General features: G+C 40.5%; 1 protein-coding gene across 1 annotated transcript in view; it reads right to left on the bottom strand.

Annotated features, from left to right (window-relative positions):
* The window catches only part of LOC143026615 (cytosolic Fe-S cluster assembly factor narfl), a 62035-nt gene that overhangs the window by 26167 nt on the left and 16420 nt on the right, over positions 1 to 19448 (bottom strand). The window contains exons 2-5 of the mRNA XM_076187320.1: positions 14883 to 14978; positions 14491 to 14615; positions 13882 to 14015; positions 4878 to 5030 (exon numbers count right to left, since the gene is read on the bottom strand). Of these exons, the coding sequence (XP_076043435.1) occupies positions 4878 to 5030; positions 13882 to 14015; positions 14491 to 14615; positions 14883 to 14978 (508 nt within the window). The remainder of the gene's footprint in view (positions 1 to 4877; positions 5031 to 13881; positions 14016 to 14490; positions 14616 to 14882; positions 14979 to 19448) is intronic.

The raw sequence follows: 19448 nt of genomic DNA, 5'->3' as shown, positions 1-19448 counted from the left end.
CTACAGGTACTTCAGCAGGCACGGCCTACCCAAGACATCGCCCTCATCACGACCACATTAAGTCTCATCCAGAGCCTGGCAACTGCAGGGAAACAGGTGAGATTCAACTGGATCCCCAGCCACATTGGAATAAGGGGTAATGAGGACACAGATGCGGCAGCACAAGCAGCTTTACCCCTCCCAGCTGTCAGCCATCATGTCCCAATGTCCTTAGAACAGATAAAGATGCTGATCAGATGCACTGCAGCCAGTCATGCACATCTGCATCACCGGGAGATCGAGGCCACCAAGTACTAGGCTGCCTGGTATGCCCTGGCCACCGACTACCACTGCCTCGAAAGCCCCAGAGATCTAAGGAGAGCGGAAGAAGTCGCACTGCATCGTCTCGGCTGGGCTATTGCACCAGAGAGGAACTGTGAGAAGACTTCGCCACCAAAGAGTACAACCACTGTGGCCACCCCGCTCACCACCCACTCACCCACTACCGACTTCACTGCCCTGCTACTAACAGCTTGAGACACACAATCCCGCAGCTCGGGGAGCCCCAACCTTACATCAGCGAGGCAACAAGAGCAGCGAAACTCCTCCGTACAGTGCGACGGCATTTAAGCATGCTGCTGAGGGTGGTGCGAACTGCTCCACCACCTCAATAGACCACAGAAGGAAATAAACACTCCTGGGTAGTGTCCCTTTGCTGCCCAAACCAGCAGCGGGCTCCACCATAGCTCGCATTAAAAAAAAATCATCATCATTCAATAAACAGAGATCAATCATGGGATTGACTTTAAATATCCTAGCTATTCTTCTGGAAGATAGCTGTTCTTTAACCTCTTCACTCCGGGCCAAAATCTCGCGGGCAGCACTAGCTGCCAGACGTACGATGTTTCGTAATAATACTCGCATCATAAAATATAGTCATCGCTTATATCAATCGTTCTCTCTTTCACCCGTGAATTTTGATAACCATAGAAAATGTGATGAAGACAGTTTAGAGAGTATGTCATTACGCAGGTGCAACTACAATAAATATAATCAAGACGCCGATATGGCAGCCTCGCATATCCACTTGCTCCTCATGCCGCCTACGTATGTGGCACTGTATGGAAGGGGTTAAGGAATATTACCAGCCATTGGCACTGAGCATGGAAGTGTTCATCCCACGTGTGCATAAAGGTAAATATACCATGGTGAACTTAATGTTCTGATAGGTACATTGCAACGAGAACACCACCAGCCATTGGCAATGAGCACGGAAGTGCTTATTCCAAATGTGCCCAAGGGAATCGTACCACGGCAAACTCAATGATGTGCTCTGACTCCCCTTTTTTGAAAAAACTTTCCATACCTTCTCTCCCTACCACTTGTTTCTGGCTAGCTGCTTCAAACAAGGGCGACTAGTAGAGGAGCCAACATTGGTGACGCTACATTAGTGAATATATATAATTATGTGAATATAAATTTATTAAATGCATACCATGCTAAGGGGTGACCATAGTCTTGACCTGTACTTGGCGGTCATGAGTCTCAATTAACACCATCCCATATACCTTTCCAACTACACTCAACAAACTGATTCCTCTAAAACTACTTCATTCACATTTGTCTCTTTTTTCCTTTGTAAAGCAGAGCTATACATGCACTCCTCCAGTCCTCTGGCACACTCCCCTCCCTTAGGCACACATTTGACAACCTCACTAGCCAACCCACTGCAACAGTTACTCTCTATGTCAGACACTATGCATGACACCCATCCATACCAAGTGTCCATCAGTTTCAATGCTCTTTGTACCTTGTGTTTTCCTACAGCCCTGTCATTTTCTGTGCTCCTCCCACTATCACAATCTCTCCTTAACCTCCTCCATATTCAACAGTTCTCTAAAATACTACACTTTCATTACATCTGTTCATCTGGATCCTTCATCATTCTTTTCACTTACTTCCAAAACATATTTTTTATTACTATTGTTTTTATTATCATTATTATTATATATGCAGGTAGTCCCCAACTTACAATCTATGTGATTTACGACTGATTGACTTTACAACTGTCTGGTCAGCAGGCATTACTCTCACTTGTCACTGTAGAAAAGTATAGTGTATTTAGTTTTGTTGAACATAGTTTTATCACAAGCCATTCCAAGGCTCCATACACCTACACTGAAAACTTTATTTGTCTCAGTTATAAGTTGTCTTCTTTATTTTGTAACCATGTCTTTCTGTCATCCCTTGGTAAGATTTTTTCTTATGAAACTCCTCACTCATGTACATCATGATCAAATCTCCCCCACACATATCTCTCTTCCAGTGTGGTCAGATTTATTTTGTTCAGTCTTTCTTCAAAGATCAATTTCTCATACAAGGAATTAGCATAGTTTTCCTCTGTATCACCTCCAGTTTATGTATGTAGATGTATGGAATAGGGGGAAGGCTGTTCAGGGTGGTCAAAAGGTTTAACTTAAGTAATAGATTGTGTATTAGGGTATGAAAGGAAGTTTGAGGATAGTTTGAAATGAAGGTGGGGTTGCACATGGGTTGTGTAATGTCATCATGGTTGCTAAACATGTACAGATAGTTGTCGATTTATGACCAGTTTGTCCAAGTTGTTATCATGCACTTCAAAAAATTAATTAGTTCTACTGGCATGGCGTAGTACCACTCACAAAAACAAACATTTTCCGCCACTGATTATGATCCCACACTTATGTGGCACACCAAATCAGTCTTTGTCAGGGTTGGTGGATGCCGGGTATGGGCTGTCCAGAGGGTAAACATTGGAAGACCGTGTGTTTTATCTATAGGAAAGAGTAGGGTTTCACTTTATCTCTTTCTCAAGGCATGGTCCATGGGACCACGGCTTGACTGTAGCAATATGCCAGGTGTTTGGCACTGAGTGGGGAGTGAGTTCTGGCTCCGGGTGCAAAAAAGAGAGACGAATGTTGAGGTCACTGCCCATGCGCCGGGCAGCTGGGAGAGGTTCTAAGATAATGACTGCAGCTTCATGGGTAGCGAGAGACATGGCTACTGGAAGTGATGTTCATTGGGTTCCAAGGTGATCGGTGCTTTTGACATGTTTCGTCGGGCCTTACCAGCAAGATGGCTCGAGAGGGCCAAGCCAGCTCGCATCTAGTGCACCGGTTGGCAGCTATCATTGTTGCTCTGACCTGTTGTGAGTGCTGATTGGCTGAAAGTGAGCCACCATGAACTGCAGCATATTGAGTAAATGATTACTGCCTAACATGCCCCAGCAGAAGTCGAAGCTGGAGTTGGTCACTTAGATCCTTAAAAATAAATAAGTCAAGTAGTTGTACTCCACGTATCCCAGCAGCTGGGATATGAATGCCTCCAATTATGGCAAGGGGTTCTTCTCTGGGGTATGATGGATAATCCTAACATTTTTACCCATAAATTTAGAACAAAGGCCAACTTATGACCTAATCAACTTACGTGGTCAATCAGAACCTAAGCCAGTCAAAAGTTGATGACTACCTGTATATATATATTTCTAATTCTGTGAAACTCTTACCCCATTTTAATCCTGCTCTCCTCTTGGCCTCCCTAACTTTTGTTTTGTTTCTCCTCCATTCTTCTTGTACATCTCATATACTCTTACAGTCCTACTTTGTAACTAATCTACATATGCTCACTTCATCTCTTCAACTCTTCATCACACCATTCACTACCACTCCTATTCTCCCCCATCCTCTTCATCCCATATAGCATCTTTACATATTTTGTCATTTCCTCCTTGAAACAACACATTCCTCTTCTATTCCTACTTCCTCTTTATCCCTCACTCCCACATTTCTCTCAGCTTCTAATATTCTTTTTCCTTTTCCTTCTCTCTCAATTTGTTAACTTTCAGCACCTCTCTACCACTCTTTTTGACCTCCTCCACTTTTCTTCTACTCTCAACTTCCCCTCCTTCAAAAATTGATCTGAAACTCTCTCTCCTTAAAACATGTACATCCGGAACACTTCCTGTCCTTCCTTTTAATACCACTACATAGTACATCAATGCCCTATCAACCACCCTTCAATCCACTACCTTTTCCCTTGTTTACTTATGCTTGAATCTCTTCTTAAACAGTGTTTGCTCTCATCAACTCCCTTTCAAAATACATCTCCAACATCATCTCTCCACTAAGATTCTTTCCTGGTACCCCACCCCAAACCTCCCTACTACTCTATCTACTGGCTCCCACCTTACTCTAGCAATGAGAGTCCCAACACCACTATATTTATATTCCTTGTAAAACTCTCTAAATGCTCATTTTATCTATCCAAAAAGTCTCCCTTTCCTCTTCACTTTTCTCATTACCAGGTTCATATGCACTCACAATAAACTTGAAGACACTTTACCACCCCACCACACACTTTACTATCTCATCACTTACCAACAGAGTTACTCCTTCCTTCCCTTGCCTAATCACCACTCCCAACATTCTCCTCATCACACTCCCAAACTCAAATTCATCCCTCCATTTCAACTTAGTTTCATTAATGATAACACATTCATCTTCCTTCTCACAAATTGTTTATCTTTTCCCTTTTACTTTCATCTGCACCACAACCATTCACATTTAATGACCCAGTTTTTAGGGTTTTTGCTGGAGTTCTTCCACACCCTCTCTATGAGTGGAGATTTTACTATAATAATGACAATGGCTCTGGTCTGAAGAGGTGCCCCAAAACAGTACCTAAAACACTGACTGCATATTACCATGCAGTCAATACCACAGAATGGGATACTGAATGAAAGTGCCCATTATTGGTCTCACACCCCACCATATAATAAAAGCTACTGTTCTACACACAAAACATAATTCCGTAAACATTGGATAAAGAATGGTAACTTATAAAAACTTCAAATATCTTGCCTGGACATGCAGATGCCAACATAGGAAGAGCTTTTGAATCCTCTTGATGACGTTTGAATCTTTCAACAAACTCCTTTCTGGCCTCAAGAAGACTCATGGTTCTTGCTAAGTTGGTGTCATAAACATGGTGAACTCCTAATTGCCTGAAATAACCTACAAAAATTAAAGTTATGTTGTCAACAGTATGTGTCATGGGACTAGAGACTACCACTTATCACACCTACAAACATTTCCAATATTTTGGCAATTTCTTTTTTTTTTAAAGTACATATACGAAAAAGCCATTTCCCCCTTATCAGAGAGGTGGCCAAGTCAAAGCATAAACCCCTACATCCATCCCAAATCCATCCAAAACCCCATTTGTTGTTCCTCCCACCTTAGTTACTCATGGATAAAGGGCCTGGTCCTCTACTACACTGCTAAAGCCACGTCCACACGGTCGAGCACTGCCCGCTGGGCACGAGGGCTTTGCTCGACAACGGGCAATTTCATCGGGCAAACCATGAAACTGTCCGTTCCCGGCACCATTTGCGGGCAGTGGATGGATGGAGGGCTGACATCGCTGCCAAACGTCAGAGGTGAGGTGCGAGCAAAGTTAGCAAACCCGCTCAGTACAGACCGCCAATTAATCGCTCGCTCAATCGCCCAATGGCAAAAGCCCTCTTTTATACACTACTATCTTTTTATTTCCTTAAGCCACGTCCACACGGTCTAGCAGTGTCTGTCGGGCACGAAGGCTTTGCCCTTGTACGAGCAGTTTCAGCGGGCAAACCATCAAACTGTCCGCTCCCGGCGCCAATAGAGGGCAGTGGATGGAGGTCTTCCGTCACTGCCAAACGCACGAGGTAAGGTGTAGGCAGATCCACTGACTACCACGTTATTAGTACACCATGTCCACACCGAGTGCTAGTGCATATTGGTCACGACAAGACACTATAACTTCGATTGATATATATAAATCACATGAATGTCTGTGGAATGTAAGGTGTTTTGATTACAGAAATAGAGACAAACGTGCTGCTGGTGTAATGCTTTGCCTCACATTTGTCTCTTGCCTCTGAATATAGCTCTCCACTTTCAATACAAGAATATAAAAACTGTTTATGTCCATCCGCACGTAATTGCGGAACAAAGTTTCATTTTCCTCATGCAATTCACATAGGATTGTCACAGAGCTACCCATTCTTTCACGTCTCTGCAACCACTCCCGGCACCAGACACGTCTCTGTGGTCTCTTGTTTTTCTTTTTAATGCAGGCACCAATTATGATAGAATATAGTGCTATCTTCTTTCGAAGTATGGAGCGCACCATGGTGATCTTACCGTAATGAACCACTCGCTCACAACAACTGCTGGCGTCCGACTGCCCTCCAACCACCACAGACAGCTGTGTGGACATCTTACACAGGCATAGACTGCAGACTTTGCCCTGCCAGGCACAGCTCGACCATGTGGACGTGGCTTAAGGTTAGTGATGCAACTAGACACAGCACCTCCAGCAAAGCCAGATAGCAAGAGCAGGTTTAATCCCACCAATCTATTAAATGGCAAACCCTCCCTCTCTCATCCAGTCAAAATACTCAAGGTAAATCTTAAACACAACACATACACCCAGTCTCCAATCAGTCCCTCAAGTTCGATGTTTTCACTATTCACTGATTTAATTATTTGTGCATTTTCAAGGAGAGTATTGTACTATGCTGTTTTTATTAATCCAATCCCATGCAACAGCTATGAGAAGAAATACATTACAGTATTAATTCTGTAAATGGTATGATTAAAAGAATTATGAAACACAAAGCAGACTTAAAACACAATGGACCACCATGTGGATCTATGTTCACACTTACCAAAATGGGAGTTCAAATCAGTAATATATGTGGGTTTGGAACAAAAGGATGAGGAAGACAATGAAAGCAGTAGGAATATATACAAATGAAGTGACCAATAACAGAGGTTTCCTCTCCTGGGTGACTCTAGCAGTGGATGTAGCTGTCAAAAATGGAGTGAGGTATGGGAAGAGGCTGAATGGAGGAGACCAGTACAGTGGCCAGTGGGATAATGAGGCATGTACCAGTTCAAGTCTTCTGTAGTCTCTGAAAAAGGGTTATACTGAAACATCAGATTAAAAACTGATCAAGCTCTATCCTGGGTTCTTTCCTTCTACCCATGTATAAGTATATATATATACAGTACTACCTCTCATTAACGGACTAAAAGGGGGGTAACTGTGTCCGTTGATATGAATAATCCGTTGATTTGGAGTGGTTTTTGGGTGGCATAGTGATTGCACGCACTAAACAACAGCACCAAAAACACAGCGAAAACATCGCAAACACAGCTAATTAACATCCGTTAATGAGAGGTCTCACTGTATATGTATAGGTGTACAGACGCTCCTCTACTTACGTTCATTCGTTTTACGTTTTTTCGATTTTACGTTTGAACTGACGGTAAAAAAAAAAATTGTAAAAAAAAATTTTGAGTGAATTTTTTAGTTTACCGCGCTCTCCGTAGTTCAAACGATACTTGCGCACGACGCTGCATCCATTGTTTACATTGCGCAGACGACAAACTGAAAATGCATTGCCTCCTCCTCCTCCCCCTCTTCCTCCACCATCTCAATTTATGTTGCTTGAATTTAATCTATTTTAAATTAATGTTATTATTTTACAATGTTATGTGTTTAATTAATGATTTAGGGGTGTTTTATAAGATACGGTAATAGAATTTACTGATGTATAGTACAGTAACAACTTACGTTCATTTTCAACTTACGTTCGGCCGTTCGGAATGTAACTAAAACGTAAGTTGAGGAGCGTCTGTATATATATATATATATATATATATGTATATATATATGTGTGTACATATATATATGTATATACAACCACTCCTCGTTTAACGACCTACTCGGTTAACGATAACGCGGAGTAACGACGGGCTTTATGACAGACCAATATTCGTTTAACGTAAATCTCCCGAAGTTACGACGTCGTGTACGATAAGTTGGCTGAGGCAAATTTGTATGATGTTATAAATGAACTTGTACGATGGATATTAGCTGTGAGGTAAAGTGTTCTGAAGCTTAGGTCTACATTACCATCCTGCAAGCTGCAAAAACTACCTGCGGTACAGTATATAACGGTATTGGTACATTTTTAGTTTCGACCATGGGCGCAATATAGCAATAGAAATTTAATTATTAATTTTGTAAATTACAATGTATCAACGTAATATGCAATTTTGTGAGCGGAAGTATATATATAAAATAAAGGTGCTGAAACAGATTTCGTAAGTAACAAAGTCGTGTCGGACGAATGGTACGCCATGTTTGTTATGATAGATGCCGACGTCCAAGAAATGAAAGGATGATAAATTCGTCTAACCTAAACTAAACTACCTTAACCTAACCTGTGTTTAATAAATCATTACCTGCAAATTAAATGTCATCCGGCTCGTCCTCGTTGTCGTCGTCGTGAGAGACGTTGGCGGGCTTTTCAACCACTCTCTCAGTTTGCGGGGTATACAAAGTTCTTGCAGCTTGAAGGAATGCATGTATCTCTGCTCCATAACATTCCTTCAAGAAAATATACCTGGCGAGGTACTGTCGGAAGTATCGAGGCCGTCAATTGACAGATGACAAGATGGCGTCCCGATCCTATGCTACCGACTTCGTTCATTAGCAAATTTGCTTGTAGCAAGGTATTTTTTATTTTCATTTTCGCCCACAAAATTGCATATTACGTTGATACATTTTAATTTACAAAATTAATAATTAATTTTCTATTGCTATATTGCGCCCGTGGTCGAAACTAAAAAAATATCCCGGTATTTAATATGGAATGTCAGCATACGCGGATTTGGTCATACGCGGATTTGGTCATACACGATAATTTCAGGAACCTAACCACCGCGTTATTTGAGGGCTTTCTGTACTATCAAAACAGTAAATAAAGCTTTAATGTACTGTATAAAAGAGGGAAAATACAAAAATAAAGATACATGTATTGCTGGACATTGTACATGTACGTATATGTATACACTTTCGCTTAACGACCAATTCGGTTAACGACGGGGATGCTGGTCCCAATTGTCGTCGTTAAACGAGGAGTGGTTGTATATGTGTATATATATATATATATATATATATATATATATATATATACATATATTGGTGAAGCGTGGCAGGAGATTCTCTCTGAGGCATATTCTGTTAAAAACGACAGCAAAAGAATTATTACATACATACATATACCAAGGCTTTTTCCCCCTTCCAAGGGAGGTAGCCACAAAGGGAAAGGCATAAAAACACTCCCACCCATTTCATCCCTAAATACACTCCACACCCCTCCCACCCTTCCTCTCATCTGAGCACCTCCTGGATGACAGGTCATCCCTGCACCCTGCCCACCGCCCTGGGTCAGAAGCAGTGTCGCAAGACACAGTACATCCACAGCAAGGCCGCTTCATTTAATCGGCGACCCCCCCTCTCCGTCCCCCTTTGCATATAAGGCGAGGACGGGGAGAAATTCCTTCGGGCTGCGTCAAAATTTACTCACACATACTACCCCACCCCCCACTTCCCTGCCCATTCCTCCTCATGCAGTCACAACATCATCCATATACAACCATTCTCCACTCACCTCTGTCTTCCGTCCTCTCCCTTCCTTCCTCAACAGACATTCCCCTCTTCCCCAAAGCCCCCTTCACCCCATCCATCCACCTCATCCTAGGACGTCCCCTCATGTTCACTCCCTCCACATCTGCCTTCCATACCTCTTTTACTAGTCTTTCTTCACTCATTCTTTCCATGTGTCCAAACCATCCTAATATTCTTTCATCAACCCTATCTCCCAAATCCTTTTTCACCCCTGTTCTCCTCCTCACCTCCTCATTTCTCACTCTATCTAGCCTAGTAACCCCCACCATACTTCTCAGACACCTCATCTCAAACACATTCAAACTTCTTCTCTCTTCTTCTCTTATGTTCCACGTTTCTGCCCCATACAGTGCTGTTGGCACAATCACTCCTTCATACAGTCTCCTCTTCGCATCCATTCCCAAATGTCTATTCCTCATTACACTCTTTAATCCCTTCCATACGGTGCCGCACACGTAGGCGTCATGGGGAGCGAGTGTATTCGCGAGGCTGCCATATCGGCGTCTTGATTATATTTATTGTAGTCGCCCCTCCATAATGACATTCTTTCTAATTCTTTTGTAATCGCATTTTCTATGGTTATCAAAATTCACGGGTGAAGAGAGAACGATCGATATAAGCGGTGACTATATTTTATGATGCGAGTATTATTACGACACGTTGTACGGCTGGCATTGGCTGCTGCCACCGAGATCTAAGTCCATGACGCCTACGTGTGCGGCACCGTATGGAAGGGGTTAAACCACCAAGGCATTTACTCGCTTCTCTCAATCTACATTCTACCTCCACCTTCACTCCACCTTTTCCTGCTACACTTGCACCCAAGTATCTAAAACTATCCACTTCCTCCAGTCGCTCTCCCTTAATGTTCACTTCCAGTCTACTGCCACTTTCACCCCTTGTACATCTCATCACCTTACATTTACCCACATTTATCTTTAGCTTTCTTCTATCACATACTCTCCCAAACTCTGCCACCAGCTTCCTCAATCCCTCCTCTGACCCTGCCACAAGCGCAGTGTCGTCCGCAAACAACAGCTGGCTCACCTCCCACTTTTCTCCATTTTCTTTAACCATCTCCAATCCCTGACCCACTACCCTAGCATTCACCTCTCGCACCACCCCATCCATGTATAAGTTGAACAGCCAGGGCGACATAACGCATCCTTGACGAAGTCCCACCTTTACTTCAAACCACTCACTCTCTCCATTTCTAATCCTAACACATGCTCTACTACTCTCATAAAAACTCTTGACAGCTCCCAAAAGCTTTCCTCCTATCCCATAAATCTGCATAACCTCCCACAGTGCCTTTCTGTCTACCCTATCATAAGCCTTTTCCAGATCCATAAAAGCCCAAAAAACATCCTTCCCCTTTCCTATAGCTTTCTCACATATCTGTCTTACCACAAAGATCTGATCTACACAACCTCTACCCGTCCTAAATCCACACTGTTCCTCACCAATTACTCCCTCTGTTCCTCTCCTAATCCTCTCAATTAAGATCCTCCCATAAGCCTTCCCTACTACACTCAACAGGCTAATCCCTCTGAAATTACTACATTCACACTTGTCCCCTTTTCCCTTGTAAAGAGGAACTATACAGGCACTACTCCAGTCCTCCGGTACTCTACCCTCTCTCCAGCAAACATTAAATAACCTCACCAACCAGTCCACCATCACTGCACCTCCCTTTTTCAGACATTCTGCATGACATCCATCCAGACCAGGTGCCTTACCTGCTTTCATCATCTTTACAGCTGCCTTCACCTCATCCTTCCTTATTTCTCCTCCATTCTCCTCACTCATCACTCTCATTTTCTTCGCATTTCCCACTGCAGCTATCTTTCCTTCCCTATCCTCCTTCACATTCAGCAACTCCCTAAAATATTCTGCCCATCTTCCCCTCACTGCCATCTCTTCCATTATCAACTCTCCATCTGTACCTTTTACCTTTTCTTCCCTACTTGATTCGCCTCCTCTTCCTCTCTTAATTTCTTTCCAAAACATCTTTTTATTACTTTCAAAATTTTCTGTCATACTCCTACCCCATTTCACATCTGCTCTCCTCTTTGCCTCCTTTACCTTTTGCTTTACTTCTCTTTTCTTTTCTTTGTACGTCTCATATGACTCCCCTGTCCTCTTTTGTAACCAATCTGTGAATGTTCGCTTCTTCTCTTCTACAGCCTTCTTTGTTTCCTCATCCCACCATTCACTACCCTTTCTTCTATTTCCCCCTGTCCTTCTTGTTCCACACACCATCCTTGCACACTTTAAGACTCCCTCCTTGAACCATCCCCATTCCTCCTCCACACCCATCTCTGCTCTATCCTTTACTCCCTCCCACTCCTCCTTCAGCTTCTTTTCGTACTCCTTCTCCTTTTCCTTTTCATTCAAGGAGTTCACTCTAAGAACCTCCCTACCTTTTGTCCCTTTCCTCCTTCTCCATCTATCCTCCACTCTCAGCTTACCTTCCACCAAAAAATGATCTGATATTCCCCCACCCTCTCCCCTTAGAATTATTAATTAGTTTTTTCCGTGAGCTCTCAAGCTTGCGAAAAGTAGATTTTTGGTAGGGGGAAAGGGAGTAAATCAAATTTCCAAAATTCATAGGAAACACAAAAGTTATAACAAACACAAAAGTACAGTACACAATAAACACAATACAAGAAAAGAATACAAGAAATACAGCAAAAAAACAAAATACAAGCACAACAAAATAGATATCAAGACGTTTCGCAGATCTTTCTGCATCCTCAGTTGAAGTGAAAAGAAAGGGAAAGGGAGCATATTTTAAATGAAATGGGAAGCACGGGGAGAAGTCACCGTGTTGCAACTGGGGGAAGTCACACGCAGGACCACGAACACTGGGAGAGATCACAGGTTGGCGGAAATGGTACTCGGGGAGGTCACTCCCGGGTTCGGCGCCAATCTGCTTCTCAGTCTTTGGGAACGACGTATGGTAGGAAGTTCTTCCCTTTCGCGGGGAATGGGGAGCCTCTGGGGAGGAGAGCCCGATGTCTTGGGATTGTCCATCTGGCTCCTCCGAACAGGTTTCATGCTAGGGAGGAGGGCGAAATCATTTACCTGCCTATTAATGGCAGGTTGCAGCTCCTTTATCCAGATGGCTTCCAAGATAGCCAAGCGCTGTGGGTCCTCTTCTTTTGCCACAACTTCGTTGTTTTTTACCATAGTCTCCCTATCGAGGTGGCGTCGATGCTGGGTCCAGTGGTGTTGCTTGGGTCCTCCGTGTTGGTATATATATATATACAGACGCTCCTCAACTTACGTTTTAGTTACGTTCCGAACGGCCGAACGTAAGTTGAAAATGAACGTAGGTTGTTACTGTACTATACATCTGTAAATTCTATTGCCGTATCTTACAAGACACCCCTAAATTATTAATTATACACATAACATTGTAAAATAATAACATTAATTTCAAATAAATTAAATTCAAGCAACATAAATTGAGATGGTGGAGGAGGAGGGGAGGAGGAAGAGGAGGAGGCAAGGTACTTTCAGTCTGTCGTTTGTGCAATGTAAACAATGGACGCAGCATCATGCGTAAGTATCATTTGAACTACGTAGAGCGCGCTAAACTAAAAAATTCACTAAAAAAAGAAAAAAAAAAAATTTATAGTCAGTTCAAACGTAAAATCGAAAAAACGTAAAACGAATGAACGTAAGTAGAGGAGCATCTGTATATATATATACACACACACACACACACACACATATATATATATATATATATATATATATATATATATACATACACATACATATACCAAAGACTATTTCCCCCTTACAAGGGAGGTAGCAAAAAAACAAAAGCATAAAAACCACTCCCACCCATTCCATCCCCAACATACTCCACTTCTCTCCACCCTCTTCCCTTCCTCTTATCTTGGCACCTGGATGACGGGACATCCCTGCATCTTATCAACTGCCCTGGGTCAGAAGCAGTGTCACAAGACACAGCACATCCAAAGCAAGGCCACTTCATTAAATCAGCAACCCCCCCTGTTCCGTCCCCTCATGCAGAAAAGGAGAAGACAGGGAGAAATCCCTACAGGCTGCATCAATTTATTTCTCATACATACTCCCTCACCTCCCATCCCCCCAACCACTCCACCTCACGCATCACAACATCATTAGGGACACCGGACTATAATTTGTTGGGTCTTCCTTATTTCCCCCTTTATATATCAGCACTATATTGGCATTTTTCCAGTGTGTATTTGCTTTGACTTGGCTAAACAACCCCCCTAATAAGGGGAAAAAGGCATTTTGTTACAGATGTATAATGAATTGAAAAAATGGAATATTAATAAATACCTGATAATTTCTTGGCACATTCATCTGGGGTAAGACTATATTTGTGGGCAATTGATACAATTGCTTGAGGTGAGAGAGAGACTGCAATGATGCTTGCCTCCCCTTCTGTCTTCTGCTTATTTGATTCCAGTACTCTAGAACATGAAAACAGAATTTGGTATATTATTAATTTCTAATTTAGAGAGAATCAATAGACTTTCAGAACACACCACTTCCTAATAAATACAAGAATTATAAATAACAAACCTCATGGAAATTTGTACACTATTATAGGCTCACCAACACATCTTGCCAATGTTGTAAAAATGTCATTTAAATACTTTAATCATATAAATCTTTTGGGGGGCCCACATGGTTTCTTTTGTGTATATTACAATTAGTGTAGTGCTCAAATTGGTGCAAATATGAAATTCACACCTGACAGTGAAATAGCTCCTATTTATATTATTTCACTGTCACTGGCCTTAAATGGTGTTTTATGTACTGTTTTTCCACAATGCAATCCTGGTATGAAGAGTGGTACCTGAATATTTGTTAAGATATATCATATTCTTTATTTTGATGTGTAATGTATAGGTTCCACAGATCCAGTAGCAGGAACTAGCTTACCGGTAAAATTCTTCATGGCTCTGTTGGTTGACTAGAACAACTTCAGCTGAAGTAATGCAACCACTGCATGCCAGGCAGTCATTCAGAGTAATCTTGGCTTTCTCATACGTAGACCTCTCTGCTCTCTGTTGTGGATAAATGCAATAACAGTAAATAACATACAATCAATCAGTAATCACACAAAAGTATATTTAATGACATTCTTATAAAATTTAACTACATAAATGTAATAAAAACTAGAAAAAAACTGGATTTACAGTTGACCTAATGATAACTTGGCACTTTTATAAGAGAGAAATTAAAATACATAAAAAAAAAAAAATAAAGAGCATACTAAAATACCAGTACTTAAGCCATTCTGATAAACAAGTTCAACAAATGCTGTTACATACCATTGAGAGCAAAGGGTCTGCACCATCTTCTTCAATACGGATGACCCCTCGCACATTTGAAGATGGTTTTTCAATTTTCACTGGTTTTATGCATTCCTGGAAGTCAACAATTTAATCTAAAATAATCATGTGATAGAACCACCAAGTTTCTTCATATAAAATTAATCAATCTGTTTAACCAGGTCTCTCTTGCAGCCTCTGTTTCCTCCTCCATCTGCTGAAATTCAATTGTTACATGGTAAAATTTTCCTATGGGGAAAAGGTATTTCAAAAAGCCAACAATGCCTAGATCATTTCTCAACCAGGGTTCTGCAGAACCCTAAGGTTCCGCAAAAGATTATTGTAATAATGTAATATAGACATCATCCTATCTAACCTATTATTACAATGAAAATAAAATGAGAAAGATATGTTTTTTTTTGTGTTTTTTTGCGCAAGGGTTCCTTGAGACATGCAATTTATTTTAAAGGTTACGCAAGGGTAAAAGGTTGAGAAACACTGGCCTAGATCCTTAGTATGTACCAGATCCAACCTTGTAGGAATGTTATCTCCTCTTAGCTCCTTTACCAATTGGGTCATTGTGTTCTTCATTGCATTATCTAACAAGGTATTTCCTCAGGTATGTCTTGCCACTTGCTTCCCACTCCTCCCAGTTAACCCCACTACAATTAAAATCTCCAAGGACTATATTTTACTCTGTCCAATATTTTATTCTATGGAGATGTGTCTAACATTTCTTGATATCCAGTTTCATTCCAAGATTTTGTCTTGCAGAGATGTAACCATGAGGTCTCCTTTATTCAGCCCTTATTCATGGAAACTTACTCAATCTATTGATCACTAGCTGTGAAAGCATGATAACCAATGTAGAAGTTGGTGAAACTGTTGCAAACTGCGATCACAACTTAGACTCAAACTACTAATTTTTTTTTAGAATAGATGCTTGTGTTTCTAAAATACCTGATTTCAGTAAAGCTCAGTTCATAGGACTACATCAGGAGCTTCAGCTTACAGATTAGGAGGCAAAATTAAGCGAAAGACCTGTAGATCAGATCTGGGAAATATTTCAAAATATGCTAAGATGATTCATACTTACATTCCTTTTAAGGACAGACATCCCCCAAATCAGGCTCGCCCAAAATGGCTTGACAAAGAGGCAGAAAAAAAGTATTGTTAAAAAGAGACAGGCTTACAAGAAATATAAGTGCTTGGGTGCATCAATTGACTATCAAAGTTATGTACTAATACAGAGAGATTTAAAAAAGACAATAAAAAAACAAAAACGACAATACGAAATGATATCGCTGATAAATCCAAAGAGAATCCCAAAGAATTCTATAGTTACATTAGAGATAAAAAGGTTGTTAGGAATCACACTGGTCCCCTATTATCTGCTGATGGTCAACTTGAATATTCAAATGAAGGAATGTATAATATTTTAAACAATTATTTTAGCTCAGTATTTGTAAACAAAACACCTCAAAGTGAACTCCAAACTGAAACCTGTGAAAAGTCTGGGGTAAACTTACTATGCTTAATATAACAAAAGAAAAAATTAAAAGGTGTATAGAGAAATTCAAAGTTAATAAAACACCATGGCCTGATGGTTGTCATCCAGGAATCTTAAAGGAAATGAAAAATGAGATTGTTGTTCCATTAGAAATTATTTTCAAGAAATCCATCATATCCGGAGAGATGTCCCAAGAGAATAGAAGCTAGCTAACATTACTCCCATATTCAAAAAAGGTGACAAAAAGAAACCAAATAACTGCAGGCCTATGAGTTTGACTTCAATTGTAGGAAAAATCATGGAAACTATCATCAGAGATGCTATCAAACATAATTTAGAAAGTAACTGTTTGATAAATGATAGCCAGCATGGTTTCAGACGGAAACGGTCTTGCATGACTTACTCGAATTCTACAACACAGTTATCTCGAATTATGACAAAAGAAACAATATAGATTTAACATATCTAGACTTTGCAAAAGCTTTTGATACTGTCCCACACAAAAGACTACTTACTAAATTAGCTTCACATGGAATAAGTGGTAGCCTATTACGTTGGACTAGTAAATCGAAAACAGAGAGTTGTTTTAAATAGAAAAACTTGTAGATGGAAAAATGTTACAAGTGGAGTTCCTCAGGGTTCCGTTCTTGGGCCATTTCTATTCATGGTATATATAAATGATATAGACCATGGACTAAAATCTACTGTTTCCAAATTTGCTGATGATACAAAACTGTGCGCAATGACAAATGATTACTTAAACCAATTAGATATTCAGGAAGATTTAGATAAATTACAGCAATGGTCTGAAAAGTGGCTAATGAAATTTAACACAACTAAATGCAAGGTAATGCACATAGGTAAAAATAACAATAAGTACGATAACAAGTTATTTGGAAATTCGTTAACAAAAGTGGATAGTGAAAAGGATTTTGGCATAATTATCAATAATGATCTCAAATCATCCAAGCAGTGTATTTCAGCCTCTGAGAAAGCAAATAAGATTCTAGGACTGATTGTGAGATCTTTTGACTTCAAAAGTCCATCTCTAATTAACAAGCTATATAAGTCGTTAGTTCGTCCACATTTGGAATATGCTGTTTTCGTATGGTCACTGAATCTCATTAAAGACAGTGACAGATTGGAAAAAGTACAACAGCAAGCCACAAAACTGATTCCAAATATAAAAAATAAATCATATGAAAATTGACTAAAACATATGAATCTGTTTTCCTAAAAATGCGTAGATTCAGAGGTGACTTGATACAGGTCTTTAAGATTCTAAAGGGAATTGACAACATCAAAAGTGGCAAAATTTTACACTGAATGAGAATCAGACAAGAAACAATGGTCTCAAACTGTCTGGAAATAGATTTAATTTAGAAGTGGGTAGAAACAACTTCACCAACTGTGTAGTTAATGAATGGAATAAACTTCCTGCAGAGGCAGTGCAATGTAGTTCAGTTCAAAGCTTTAAGAATCATTTAGATAAACATCTAAGCAAGATGCTGTAACGACTATCATTTATTTTATACTATTTGTCCGTTTGTTTATTATTATTTGTTTGATTCTCATTTATTATTAGTTATATGTCAACTTATTATTATTTACTATTTACCAGTTTGTTTATTATTTAAGTATACCTATGCATTTATTTATTATTTACATTATTATAGTTTTTACTTATTCATTTATCATTATTATGATTTTTTCACATCCGACCTAGATGTGGACCAAAAGGTCTCCTGTCGGCATGCTCTGCATATGTAATCCTTTGTAATTTTAATGTTTAGGCGGGTTGCTTCAGCTCATCTTTAACTCAGATTTGCTTCTTCCAACATTATGTCATTTCTCACAACAACCATCACCCCCACCACCCTTCTTTTCTGTTTCTACTCCAGGTGGCATATCTGTCATTCCTCAGCTGTATATATATTTTTGGGGGAGTCTGGTTTCTATTTAGCACAAATATCAGGATCATTTACCACCAAGTAATCACTTATCTCCAAACTGGCTTACAATAAACCATCAACATTAGTATAATATTCTTGCAATATTGCCCTCCTGTCTTTCAAAATTTCCTCACGCTGATTGATTGATTGATTAATTAGAGTGGGCAAAAGCCCGGCACAGGGTTGTTAGACCATTTGTGCCATGGGATAAAATAGATAACGAGGTTAAAATATTAAATTCTAAAAATTAAAAAAATTACGTTATTGTCTGACTAATTATTAAAATAATCTACGAAATATATACGAAGCCTAGACATTAAGTAGCGAACTACAATAGAAGTAAGATTACCAATACATAGGTACGACACAGTTAAGATTAAATATGATAGAATAAATTAACGTCTTTTAAAAATCCTACAAGGGGTTGTATCATGGGTGTAGCACCAAGCATCTTACGGAGGTAAGGAGGGAGGCCCCACTTCCGCCGCCAAGGCTCGTAGTATCTGCACTCGAGCAGGAAATGACGAACAGAAAAGGGGGAGCCACACCTCTCGCAAGAAGGGGGAATCCGGGGAAGAGAGAATAAAAATTCGTGGGTTACCTTTGTATGTCCAATACGTAAACGGTTTAAAAGTTTCGGATAGAAACGGTTGTGGTGGGAAAGAAGTGGCCAGCGATCTGCAGAACATTTTATGCTCCGTAGCTTTTGGTTCGTTCTAATATTGTCCCAGGTGGTGTCAAACTTTCTACGCACGCGGGAGGAGATGGTAGTGCGGATGTCGGAGAAGGGAGAGTCCCCGCGCGATGGTAAGGGACGGGCCACCGCAGATTTGGCCGCTCTGTCCGCCTTCTCATTGCCAATGATACCAACGTGTCCAGGGGACCAGCAGAATCGGACAGTTTTTCCCCTGGCTGCTGTGATAAAATTGATGATTGAGAGTCGCTATAAATGGTAAAATCATTCAAATCTGAATTAAAAATGAAGTGCTTCAAAGCGAGTAAAATTGCGTAAAGTTCAGCCGTAAAGACAGATGAGGTGAAGGGTAATTTTGCCGTGAAAGTTTGAGACAATGTTACGGCTGCGCAGCCCACACCAGCGGGAGA

Source organism: Oratosquilla oratoria, chromosome 6, assembly GCF_046742065.1.
Source record: "Oratosquilla oratoria isolate Oo_2021 chromosome 6, ASM4674206v1, whole genome shotgun sequence".
NCBI classification, from domain to species: domain Eukaryota; kingdom Metazoa; phylum Arthropoda; class Malacostraca; order Stomatopoda; family Squillidae; genus Oratosquilla; species Oratosquilla oratoria.
Note: the sequence above shows the minus strand (reverse complement) of the source record. Positions and strands in the feature narration are given on the sequence as shown.